This window comes from Melampsora larici-populina (genome assembly GCF_000204055.1).
Source record: "Melampsora larici-populina 98AG31 unplaced genomic scaffold MELLAscaffold_74, whole genome shotgun sequence".
NCBI classification, from domain to species: Eukaryota; Fungi; Basidiomycota; class Pucciniomycetes; order Pucciniales; family Melampsoraceae; genus Melampsora; species Melampsora laricis-populina.
In genome coordinates, this window is record NW_006768838.1 from 298,382 (window position 1) to 311,388 (window position 13,007).

Sequence of the window (13,007 nt, forward strand, 5' to 3'; positions counted from 1 at the left end):
TGAGTTGCAATGTAAGGCACCGACAATGGCCAGTCCGACGGGTCATCCAATCCCTCAGCTTTCTCATTTAAGATCAAGACTTCCAAGTCCGCTCATCGGCTGAGGGCATCAGGTACTATATTCATACTACCCTTCTTATATTCGATAGTTATAGTCATTTCACTAAATTCCTCTATCCATCGCAGAAGCCTTCGCGACGGGAGAATTTGTTCGGATATATTAACAAAGCCACTTCATCCAGGACCTTTTAATGAATTCAGAAAGCGTATAGGAATTAAGGCATGTAATGAATAGGGGTGTTTTAATTATGTCGATTGAGGGGGGGTGTTGAATTATTCCAATCGACAGAAATAAGAAAAAGTTACATATAACTTAGAAATAGATAAGTGAAATGTCTAGAAAGATTAACCAGAAGACGTCATCAAGTGAAAGGAGAACTATGATGTCATTCACTTCAAATCACACTATTTATAATGATTTATGCTCAATTCGACTTACTTCTCTTTCCTTATCTTTGGAAAGAGAAGTAAGTACCATCTCATCTTTATCTTCTTTATCAATGTGACCTTATGTTAATGTTATTTGTTTCCATCTATTACATTTGTTGTTCTAATCAAATAGACACTTATCTCTTACTGCATCTAAAGATCAGTTATCAGTCATCGATAACTTATAAGCTAATCAATTTGCATCCATCATTCTGAACCTTTATTCAGGTATCATATTGTTCTTTCTATCTTTATATTTCATTTACATTATTTCTGATCAGATCCTTGTTGTTTTAGGTCAGATACTTTATCATTGAGATTGTTGTCGAGTGTTACTTATCTGTGCTTTAGCGCATGCTACTAGGTGAATAGAATTATCTTTGGAAAGAGAAACGCTTATCTCTTACTGCATCTAAAGATCAGTTATCAGTCATCGATAACTTATAAGCTAATCAATTTGCATCCATCATTCTGAACCTTTATTCAGGTCAGATACTTTATCATTGAGATTGTTGTCGAGTGTTACTTATCTGTGCTTTAGCGCATGCTACTAGATCCCTGTTCGAAGACTCCAATACATTCTTCTCCTGCGCAGGGTAATTACGCTGTGCAGCGTTCAATTTGCAGGATTCATAAGCTACGGGATGTAATCGGCCGTCTGTTGCTTCTTGCAAGAGAACAGCCCCCACGGCAAAGTCACTTGAGTCTGTCTCAATGACATAGCCTTTCTTGGGATCCGAACAGCCCCCACGGCAAAGTCACTTGAGTCTGTCTCAATGACATAGCCTTTCTTGGGATCCGGTAAAATCAAAACTGGTGAGCTCATCAATTTCTCTTTTAACATGACAAATGCTGATTCACAAGCTGGGGTCCATTCAACCTTAGCTTTTTTAGATACATTACCTCCTGTTAACGCATGTAACGGAGAAGCTATTTTAGAGAATCCAGCCACAAATCGGCGATAATAACCAGCCAGACCTAAGAAGGACCGAACCTCTCGGACGTTCTGGGGTCTTGGCCATAATCGTATAGCATCCAATTTATCGTCCATAGGTCGTATACCATTCTTTGAGATCATATGTCCTACAAACTGTATCTCGTCTGCAAACAGTTCAGATTTCCCTCCACTCACCCTTAATTCTGCATTTTTAAGGGCTGTTAACACCAAGTTAACGTGCTCTTCATGTTCCGAATCAGAACGAGAGTAAACCAGGATATCATCAAGGTAAACTTGTACAAACTTATCCAAATATGGTCTGAGGATGTCAGACATCATCCTTTGGAAAGTACTAGGAGCATTTACCAAACCGAAAGGCATTACGAGCCACTCGTAATGACCGTAACGAGTGCTAAAAGCGGTTTTTGGGACAGATTCTGCTGCAAGTTTCATTTGATGAAACCCTTGCTGCAGGTCAAATTTGGAGTATCGCACCACCCCTTGTAGATGATCAAAACAATCCCGAATCAATGGCAAGGGGTGTCGATCTCGTTTGGTGAGGGCATTTACCGCCCTATAATCTACGCAGAATCGTAGCTTGCCAGACGCATTCCTGGCAAACAAGACTGGTGACGACCAGCCTGACGTGGAAGGTTGGATAAAACCATTCTTATGCAATGTCACGAGCTTACTCTGAAGTTCTTCTAGTAGCAAAGGTGACATTCTGCGTACTGGTTGTGATACCGGTTTGGCATTACCGGTGTCAATCAAATGTTCTATGACTCGCTCCTTTTCAGGAGCCTTGTCAATTGGTTGGAACAGATCGGCATACTTTTCAATTAATGCCTTTGCGGCCGCTTTAAGTTTTGGGCAAGTGGTAGAAATCTTCGGTACTGCTACCTCAGGATTTTCCCTTGGACCCTGTACTTCATCCATCGCATCAATGCGATCTGCGGCATGCACGATCCAACATTCCATCTTCGGATTTCGAAGGAATCTTCTCATCTGGCTCCTATTTATAGGTCTGTCACATTCTGCTAATTCACCATCCCCGTCAATCAAGTGAATACTTTCAGAAGGTGAGCCAGGTGACGACGGCGAAAAGGACGTAGTATTTTCGTTACCATCCTTCCACACCCACGTACCTGTCTCCCAATCAGTAGAGACAGCGTATTTTGATATCCAATCCATCCCTAGGATGATATCATACGTTTCTAAGGGATCCACTCGACATTGGTGGACAAAATCCATTCCTCCTAGAGAAAATGGTACCTTCGAGAGATGTCTGATCTCTTTTCGTTCTCCCCAGACTCCAGCTATATATCCCACCCCTGTGGCTTTTTGCAAGGGAAGCATACATTGCTCGACATACGCTTTCGAAACGTATGAAGCGGTTTTGGCGCCTGTGTCTATTAACACTCGCACCGTCATTTTATTCTGTGTCAGAATAAAATCCACTCGAGGTAGTCCCGAGTCGTTTTCAATCGTGGCTAGGACATCACTGAAGCTATCATTAATATCCCCTGTTGCCTCTCCTCTGGGCTCACTGGCCGGTGAGGATGCAGATGGTATAGGCACAGTTAAGTCACCGTGGTCTCTATTGGAGACTCCGATCAATCTCGTAGAAGGAGATTGATCATCTTCTGAGTGATCCGACTTCTTTGATAGGTCGACACACTTGTCACTCAGAAGTTCATGAGGTATTAATTTTTCCTCATTAATCTTACTTTCTCTGGCCTCCATTGGTCCAGAACTCTTGCGCTTTGTAGAAGGCAATTGGGGCTCATCATCAAACTCATCTAACACATCAATCACAGGTTCATTGCAGGATTTATGTACATTTGGATGAGATAACAAAACAAGATCAGGCGAGGAAAATTGAGCTACATTCTCATCGCCTAAGCATTTGATGGTCCAGCTTCCACAACAACCTCATTTTTCTTGATTCTCTTAAAGTAATTTTTAGTTCTTTCAGTAGGTTCTTGCGGACAGATTTTATTGGTTAATGTACCGAATATATGACCTCTTTTGTTACAATTGTAACAAGTCTTCTCATTCGAATCCTGACTATTGTTAGATCGTCTTTGGATTGGAGATGAGCGATTAGTTCGTCTTTGATTATTGCTGGATCTCGACGAACAATTGGTTCGATTAGAGTCACTAGTGGAATGTAGCGTATCTCTTTCTTGTTGTCGACGATTGTCACGATTTATGCTGCAAAGAACAATTTGTTCTAAATTCATAACTATACCATTCTCGGCAGATCTGTCGACTTCGATTTGGACATCTTTTCGAAGTCCATGAGGTAATTTGGTCATCCATAATTCCTCGACCTCATACTTGAGTTTCAACGTATCAGCATCGTTTTGAATTAGTCTGAATCGACCATAAGCGTCCACCGCTTTTTCATTTGGTCTAAACGCGAACTTAGCGAATCTATCTAAGACGCTGGCTTTATTCAAAGTGGTCGGGAACTTTCGAATCATCAAACTAGAAAATTCCGCCCAATCAACGGGCTCGTCATCAGTACCTAGTACCTTTTCAACTTCAGTCAAGGCTGCTCCATCAACAATTTGATAAGCTACTAAATGCCAAATCTCTGGATCGGCATTCTGTAAGGGTTGAGTCCCTCACTAGACACGGGAGGCGGGACGCTGTGAGACACAGCAAGGTTTCTAGAACCCAAGAGACCTGATCTGTAAATTTCAATACCGACGAGAACGCAGCTGGTTCCGAAGGATAAAGGGTGGGAGATCAGTCCCGATATCTCTAAGGCTGTACAAGATAATAAATGAGATGAAATAGAAATGAAATGTGACTTTACCTGGTTCCGAAGGATAAAGGGTGGGAGATCAGTCCCGATATCTCTAAGGAACCAGAATCAAGAAAGAGATGAAAACAAAATGTATATATATGGCTTAAGTATTTAAGTTTAAGTGTTAACTATTAGAGTCTTAACTATGTGTCTTTGTGTAATGACCGTAGGTCTTACACATTCATGACTTGGAAAGCCTTTGCCGTGTTGGTACACCATATCGAAGCGTCCTTTGGATTAGATCCATTAAATCGGGGAATTTTTCGGATATGGGCGGCCTTTGCGAGTTTAGTTACATCTCTTTCTCGCGGAATTAGACCAAGACGATTGAATGTCCTAGCACTAGGGACATTGGTCGAGGGAGTTGGATGAGGGGTTCTGGCGAAAGAGGCAGGTCCATTCTGATGGTTTGATCCCATCGGAGCTTCAAAGAACGGTTCATTGGTTCCTCCTGACGATTCTCGATTCCACTCTTCTTGCATTCTTCGAGCTATTTCTTCTTGGTAACGAAGAAATGATTCATGCTGATCTGGTCGCAAGGTGATAGGAACGGGATCAGGTATGTTAGCGCTTGTCGAAGGGTTCGGAAGGTTGCCATGTTCGACATCCATCTGATCTTCTCTACGCTTTCCTTTCATCCCACTCCCCAAGGGGACTTTGGGATTACTAGGACCCGTTCCAGGACTGGCTACGACTGTCGAAGCGCCAGCGGGAGTTCCTCCACGGCTTGATTGATTTCGAGGATTTCTATTCGAAACAAAAGTTATCGGGCGAGGAGCTCCATGCTGGTCTAAAGATAATAGTTCTTGACTATGAACATCTAGAACAAAACATTGTTCTCCAGCTAGTAGATCTAGAGTATGATTGATAACTTGTTGTCGATCATCAAAATCTAAAATTTGTTCAGGGGTGAATTCAAGACCTTCCTCAATCGGAGGTAATTCAGCATATAACAAATCTAGCTGAGCTTCGCTGAGTCTGATGGGTTCCCCGGTGTTGTAACTTTTTGCAGGCATTTTTATATAGTTTATAACAACTAAACTAAATAATCAAATATAACAATCGTAAGTATCTTTTTCTTATCTCTACCTTTTTATCAACGAGATTTATTGCTTACTTATATTCACAGAATATTTTCTTTTATAACTCGAGTTCTATGCTTCAAGCTTAGAAGATTCTAGTATTCCAGGCGTCAAGCTTGAAATATTTACTCGGAGCTTTCGAGGTTTCTAGGCGTCAAGCGTAGAAATTCGGTTTATTTTAGATCTAAAAAAAACCTTCGAATTATAATAATTCAGGAATTAAATAAGCAATAAGGTACGTCAGTACTATTTATCACAAGTCTTTTATTTAGCTCTCGCTACCAGTGTAACGGGGGTATGCTTTAACCCACGTTATGTTGTCTAACCCTTTCGCTTAGGGTTGAAGATAAAAGAGTTTAAGTACTTGAGGAATAAGATAAAACTTCTCCAGGAAGTATGCGCTTTTATAGAATCTGTAGGCAACTAATAGTTGATATCTGATGAAGATAAAAGCGGGCTTCGAGTTGAAAATAAGGTAAAGAATCTTTTTATAAGATTTGTAGATTGTGCAAGATAGGATAACTTCTTATTGATAATATTCTTCTAACAAAAGATGACCGGGTTCCTGATATTCCTGCAGGAACCCTTGGTTCTTATAGAAAATGTGTAGCTACAAGTCACGTAATTCTTATGATCACGAATACAAAGTCTAGTTCACAAAGCTTAAAAGGATAGACAAGGAGTGATAAAGATCAGTCACTCCTTGTGGTATGAATGTGATCCGTTACGTTTCTTATGATCCGTCACTTCACTTTGTTCGGATCCATTGTGATCATTGATGGGTTAAGTACATGTGTATCCTTATGATTAGCACTTACAGCCATTCCAATATTGCTTGTCGCACCTGTTTGAAAAAGAAAAAGTTTGTGAGCTTGAAACCTAAGTTTTAACCGGCTAAAACCTGGAATTTGGCTGTATTGCCTTGAATTACAGCCAAGTTTGAAGTTTTATTGAGTAAAAACAGGTAAAAACTTAGGTTTCACTTTTTCTTTTTCAAACCGGAGCGACAAGCAATATCGGAATGGCTGTAGGTTTCCGTAAGTCCGATACTTGTATTCTACCTGTTCCTACTGTACCCTGCTACATATCGAAGTTGTGTGCGAGTGTGTTGTGATAGATCTTTTTGCGTTTTTTCGTTATCGAGTTAGAGCTTCTAGATTAGTAAGAAGAAGAGAAAAAGTCTTTAGATAAAAGACTTACCTTTTTATTAATAAGGGTACGGTTGCTGAGCCTTATCGTGGTTTTTTCTTATACCCTTATATTGGGAATTTCCAATTTTGGATTTATATTTTATTTTTTTTATTTTTTTAAGTATCTTACTTAACTATCCTAGGGTTTTGACCTAGGGTATTAAGGTGAATTACACTGTTACAAGTGTAATTCCCTGGGTTTTGAAGCTGTGAAGGTGTGTAGGGTAGAATTGGGATCTGTAGAAGTTGGGGAACAAGGTTCAGGTGGAATTTTCAAGGTTTTTTTTAAGTTATTATTTTTTTACTTGCTGCGGGAGAGTTTTTTTGGAGAACTGCATTGGGGAACGTAGTAAAAAACAGCTTGTTTACATCTGTTTTTGAACCGTAGGACCTTTCCGGGGATTCTTAAAGCTGGACTAAAGCTTGTAGATTGGATAATCAAGGTTGGAAAGTTTATTTGGGTGGTAGAAAGATCAGCAAGAAGTGTCTCATTGTATTTTGAGGGCAGCTTAACGGCTTTTTGGTTACGGCTCTTGGAGGTTTATCCCCCTTGGGTTGTTTCTTCCCCTCGAGGCTCTGCCTACGCTCCACAGCGTAGGAGTTCTACAACGCTTGAATCTTTCATACAATACAATACAATGAACTCAAAGGTGGAATTAGTCCAATTAAAGTAGTATCCTTCAACTTCAAATCACTCAATGAGAATCAATTGGTTTATTACATCTTATTACTCATTGTCTCATTCGGAGCTTCTGATAATCAACTTGATGCATCAAATCAATTTCAATCTTCAATAAATCAAGCCAAAGACAAAGAAGTTTGGCTGAGTTAAACAATCACATCAAACCTATGATATGGTCGGAAATTGATCAAATATCTAATTCATACCTTACGATTAGTTTACACATGCACTCATCACCACTGTCTAGAATCTTCCATCTCCACAACAGCCAATTATCTTAATCTGTTTGGTTAACTTTGTCACTTACACTTTTAGTGTCAATTCTCAATCTAATATTGAACAAGTATGGGAGTCGATCAAAGCTTTGAACCATTATTTACGGTACTCAAAGCAAGTATGTGGCTGTACATACTTGCTCCCACATACTTTTTTGTGTTGTTTTTGAAACTATGTGCGGCTGGCAAAAGTAAATTTTTTTTTGACAGCAAATTCACTGACGCCGCCTGAGACCCTCACCCAGTTCTGAGTTGAGTTTGCCCTGCCCTCCCTCACTCCCGGTTCCCCTCACCCCAACCATGTCCAATCAACCTCCTCCACAACCAAACTTTCACAACTCAACCAACAACTCAACCAATGCACCGATCAACTCACAAAATCCAAATAACTCCCAAAACCCCCCAGCAACACCCATCAACTTAACCTCGAGCGATGTCGTATGGGTCTGCACAAACACCAACAATATTAGTCCAGCCACCCCTCTTCAGCTTATGTCGCCCTATCCTCACCACAATCCCTATATCTCCTCACCTTCTCCAGTCATCTTGGCTTATCCTGGATCTCAGCCTCTTCAGCCAGCTATATCTCCTGCTCCTTTGGTACCGAATTTAACATCTTCTGTCTCATCGACTCCTGCTCCAATGGGGCCAACCTCCAATAAGCCAAAGCGGAAACCTCGTGGAACTGGAACTCGTGCTTCAAAGAAGAATAGTAAGAAATCTTCTTCGGCTTCAGCTTTGACCACTCAATCATCAGTTCAAGCCATTTCAACCGCACCATCATCAGTTCAAGAGACTTCAGGTGGAGCGATATCACCAGAAGAAGGTTTGACCGCAAAAACATCTGTTCCAGAAACTTTGAACACCGAATCACCAGTTGAAGACAATGACCACTCTCAAAAACAAATCTCGTGGGTGAAAGATAAAAATGAAGATGGCAAGACTATGCTTGATTTAATAGTTGAATGGTTGTGTTTCACGTGGGGTGATAAAGATTCTCCAAATGACTTGGATTGGATGTGCATGGAGAGCTACAATACCGGATCAACCAATTACTCACGATATCGCATGGGTATCCCCAAAAAAAAAGAATGTGCAGAAAGGTGTGGTAAGTTCCTTTCGGCAAAGGGGTTCAGTGGGTTCAACTGGCCTGGTGTTAAACAGCAGGTCTGTGTTTCTTTCTCATCAATTCTTTTAATTGACAAAAACTGATGATAATTTCTTCATCTTCTTCGAATCTCATCCTACTTCAAATACAGATTGATATCTTAGAACGTAAATTTCATGGGGCCGAAGGCTGGCGTACAGGAACCAGTGGTGGAGTAATGATGATTGAGAATACGGAGGCGGAACAACACACAAACCGGCCCGTAGTGAAGTGCACTACGGCCTCGGCGACGGTACGATGAGGTTTAATTTCTAAACCTCACCGTAACCGTAGTGTAGTCAATAATACTACTAGCTCAAACCCATCACTACGGTACGGTCAGCCCGTAGCCACCGTAGCCACCGTAGGCTACGGACGACTACGCTCAAAAAAACGAGAAAAAACAAAAAATATTGATTTGAGAAAACAAGACATAAAGAAAATAAAAAAGGACATCGTACTCGATGGAACCGTTATGATGGTCCTCCTTTTGCTACTGGTTTACCTCATTATGGTCATCTTTTGATGGGTACTGTCAAAGTTGGTTTTTCTAAAATCTTTCATTCTCTTTTCTGATCGATCATTTAACTAAACTCAAACATTTTTTTCTCATAATAGGATATTGTGACTAGATTTGCTCTTCTTGATGGTCATTATGTTGAACGTCGATTTCGTTGGGATTGTCATGGATTACCAGTGGAACATGAAATTGACAAGAAACTCCAAATCAAATCAAAAGATGATGTGATGAAGATCAGAATCAAAGCTTATAATGCAGAATGTAGATCGATCGTGATGAGATATTCATCAGAATGGAGATCAACAATTGAAAGAATGGGGAGATGGATCGATTTTGATAATGATTATAAAATGTTAAATGTGTATTTTATGGAAAGTATGTGGTGGGTATTTAAACAACTTTGAACAAAAGGTCAAGTTTATAGAGCAAGTAGGGTAAAGCCTTATTCGACTTCTTGTACTACACCACTTTCAAATTTTGAAGCCGGAAGTGATTATCATGATGTGAATGATCCAGCAGTCACAGTTTTGTTTCCATTATTGGAGGATCCAAATACTTGTTTATTGGCTTGGACAACTACTCCTTGGACTTTACCATCAAACTTAGCAAAACTTGAGGGTGTATACAAATACCGGAGTGACCGTACTGCACTCCGAACTACGGTGGTGATACCTCCGGAATACGGAGACAGCGGTACGGAAACCCCCCCTAATTACCTGGCGAATACCAGACTACGGTACGGTTTGACCGTAGCAGGTCGTACTGCAGCCTACGGTCTCCAGACCGTACCGCACCGCACCGTAGGCCGTTTTTCCCTGCGGTTCGGTTTGTGTGTTGGGCGGAAATTGTGGCACTACAGGAAACCAAGCAATGGACTCCAGAATTGGAGGATGAGATAAGGGAGTCGACTGCTAAAACAACTAAAGGTGAGTAACTTTATCACATATGATCCATATGTAGGTGGAATATGTAGCTGACTGCAGTCTGACACAGACATTTTACTTAGCAAATGTGCCTACTACAATGCGCTCCTTCCAATCATGAGCAATCGTCCTTGCAACGAACCAATGAACGCAGCTGAAACCGGTATAATCAACTCAGATTCTATTGCCAATACTTCAACACAACACTCTTTCCCCCCTGTCAATGAAACCTTATCAACTCAATGCACTGGGGGAAATCAATCCCAAACTATTGATCTCAACACTTTGATGGATATCAGCAACAAGGAATTACATCAAGTTCTTGAGGACAACAACCTAATGATTAAAAATGAAGTGGTCCAGACGAGACCTTCTACTTCGTCCTCTGTCCAACGCTCTTTTAGCTCACAATTGCTTGGTCGATCAAAGTCCAATCCACCTGGTACCTTTAGTCCAGCCAACAACCCTTCCAAGAACAAATTCTCAAGACACAACTTAGGAGGCTCAGGTATCTTGAAATCAATCCAATCATCATTACCTACTCAAGCGGATTTCAACGAAATGAATGAAAACAATAAGGTTGCAAACAAGAATAAAAATTGATGCTGGAACAAGTAGCCGGAGCGACATCGGGTATGGCTAGTATCTTAGAAGCACATTTTGGGAGTTCAAATTCAAACCACAAACACCCGGTTGAAGAAGAAGATTTGACCCCAGAGGCGATAGAAAGGAGACTTGCTAAGAAAAAGAAACAAGAGGAGCTTGAGATTTTGAAATTGGATCGTGAATTGGCTCAGGAGCGCAGGGGTTTGGAAGACCACAGCCAGGGCGCGGGCCTTTCCAAGCTAGAATTAGCTCGTGAGAAGATTTTGATGATAGCAAAACTTTTGGCTTCAACAATTCCTTATAACGAGGATGAACGGATGGCTCAGGCTGCCCTTGAGGATTTGAAATAAGCCTCGATGATTAATTTGGTTTTATATCTATTAAGCTTACATTTTTTTTTTTTATTTCTTTGGTTAGTTTGAAATCTTAAGATTTATTGAATTTTCTTTATCTTCAAATATTCAAGTATTCCAAAAATACTTAAAAAAAGTTCTCGTCTCTGTCTTCAAAGAAATGATTAGTATTCACTTACAATTTGGCCATCTCAGTTATATTCCTATTGTTTCTTATGAAAAATTGTCTTCAAAAAAATCCTAAAAAAAGTTTCTGGTCCTCTCAAAAAAAAATTTAAAATGATGTGTTATTAAAATAGTTTAAAAGAACGTGGTATTTGAAAAGGGTTATCTCCTGATTATATTTGAAATAAAGAATGATTTTTGTTACCAAAATTGAGACCAGTTCTCTCATCGTCCTGACTCGGACAGCGTTTTTTGACACACTGGATGTTTTAAAAAAAGGGTAAAATTTAAAAATTTCTCATTGGATTGACAAGATAATCAAATGATTCATTTGTAAAATAAGATATCTTGTAACATACAACCAGTTTAAGTGCAAGTAACAACTGCTCCAACAACTTTTGAATTCATTAAATCTTTTTGAGTGATTAAGATTATCTTGAAACAGGATCACTATTTTTGATGTATTTGAATTATTCTAAAACCCTTTGGTTCAATAATGTTGACTTTGACAATAAATTCTAAAATCTTCTAGGAGAGTGTTTTGCCTGACGTAAGCAGTATTTTGTCCCAATCCCAAAGGCAAATGGTCACCATCAGTGTAACCATTACCATTAGGGACTTCAGGATTTACCGGATGTTCTGGGATCCAAACATCATTAAACTTAATTGAAAAATTGTGTAGTATGCAACACACGCGCAGCCAGTTGGTTGCATGTGTTGCTGAATGGACATCCTTAATGAGGATCTGCAAGTCTTGCAAAGATTGGAATCACAGCTTAAGTTGGCCATTACCGTGTTCACTAACGACCCTTTGTTCACTTAGAGCCCGGTTGAAATCCCTTTTCAAAGGATCCAAGTTTTGCAATCGAGGGCTCTTGAAGGTAGGAATGATATTCTTCAAACATGAATAACCAGAGTCGGCCAAGAGATATTTGTTCTTGCTAAAATACTGATCTAAATTTTGTGCAAGCTAAACACAACTGGTCAATAGCAACATTCATCATGATTGAAAGAAAAATAAACTTACATGAGTTGAATCATACACTCGTTGGTCGTGTGCACTACCACACCACCCGTGTTTGGCGTAGATGATTCGACCTCGATGATCACTGATCAACAGAGTGTTGAGTGCGTAGATATGCTTACGAGTCCAGAAATCCTTGGGATTTTTGACTGGTGCAAAAGAAAGAGGTATTAAAGTACCATCAATACAACCTACGCAGTCTTTAAAAAAAGACTTCTGCCCAAAATTCCGCTTGATTTCATTTCTTTTGTCTTGAGGCGGCCAGTAAACGTATTCGTTCTCTAGTTTTAGAATGGTCTTGAAACATTGATGTGTAAAATTGTGAACAGAGCCTTCTAAAAAGACCAAGTGTCAGTATGGTCACATGGAATTTTGTATTTGTAACGTACCACTAATACCAAAAGCCCGCCCTATCATATAAGCACTACCACCGTTCCCGCTATGTCCGAGCCTATACAAAGTGACCATCAACTGCCATTCAACAGGTGCTTGAGGGTTAGAGGCGTTGTTGTGGAATACGAGATCATCACGGTGTAGAACTCCTACGCTGTGTGGCGTAGGCTGAGCCGGAGAGGGGAAGAATCACCGCAGAAAGAATAACAAGATGCAGGTGAAACTATGATTGTCGTAGACTGACCTCAATCTTGAAATAAAAGTTCAAAAAAAAATAAAAAAAAAAATAACACAGACGCAATTCTCTAACAATTTTGTATCTTCACAAGTCTAACACATAACACTCTTCTACTATTTCTAAAGGACCGCAAGGTCTGACTGAGTCCTACAAAACACTACACCACTGT

General features: G+C 40.1%; 1 protein-coding gene across 1 annotated transcript; it reads right to left on the minus strand.

Annotated features, from left to right (window-relative positions):
- Window positions 1-2,545: 2,545 nt before the first annotated feature.
- Window positions 2,546-5,256, minus strand: MELLADRAFT_68803 (uncharacterized protein; the record flags this gene model as incomplete). Its single annotated transcript, XM_007417496.1, has 4 exons — window positions 2,546-2,570; window positions 2,798-3,224; window positions 3,566-3,962; window positions 4,429-5,256. The coding sequence occupies 4 exons, from the start codon at window positions 5,254-5,256 to the stop codon at window positions 2,546-2,548; spliced, it is 1,677 nt and encodes a 558-aa protein (XP_007417558.1).
- Between the last annotated feature and the right edge of the window lie 7,751 nt (window positions 5,257-13,007).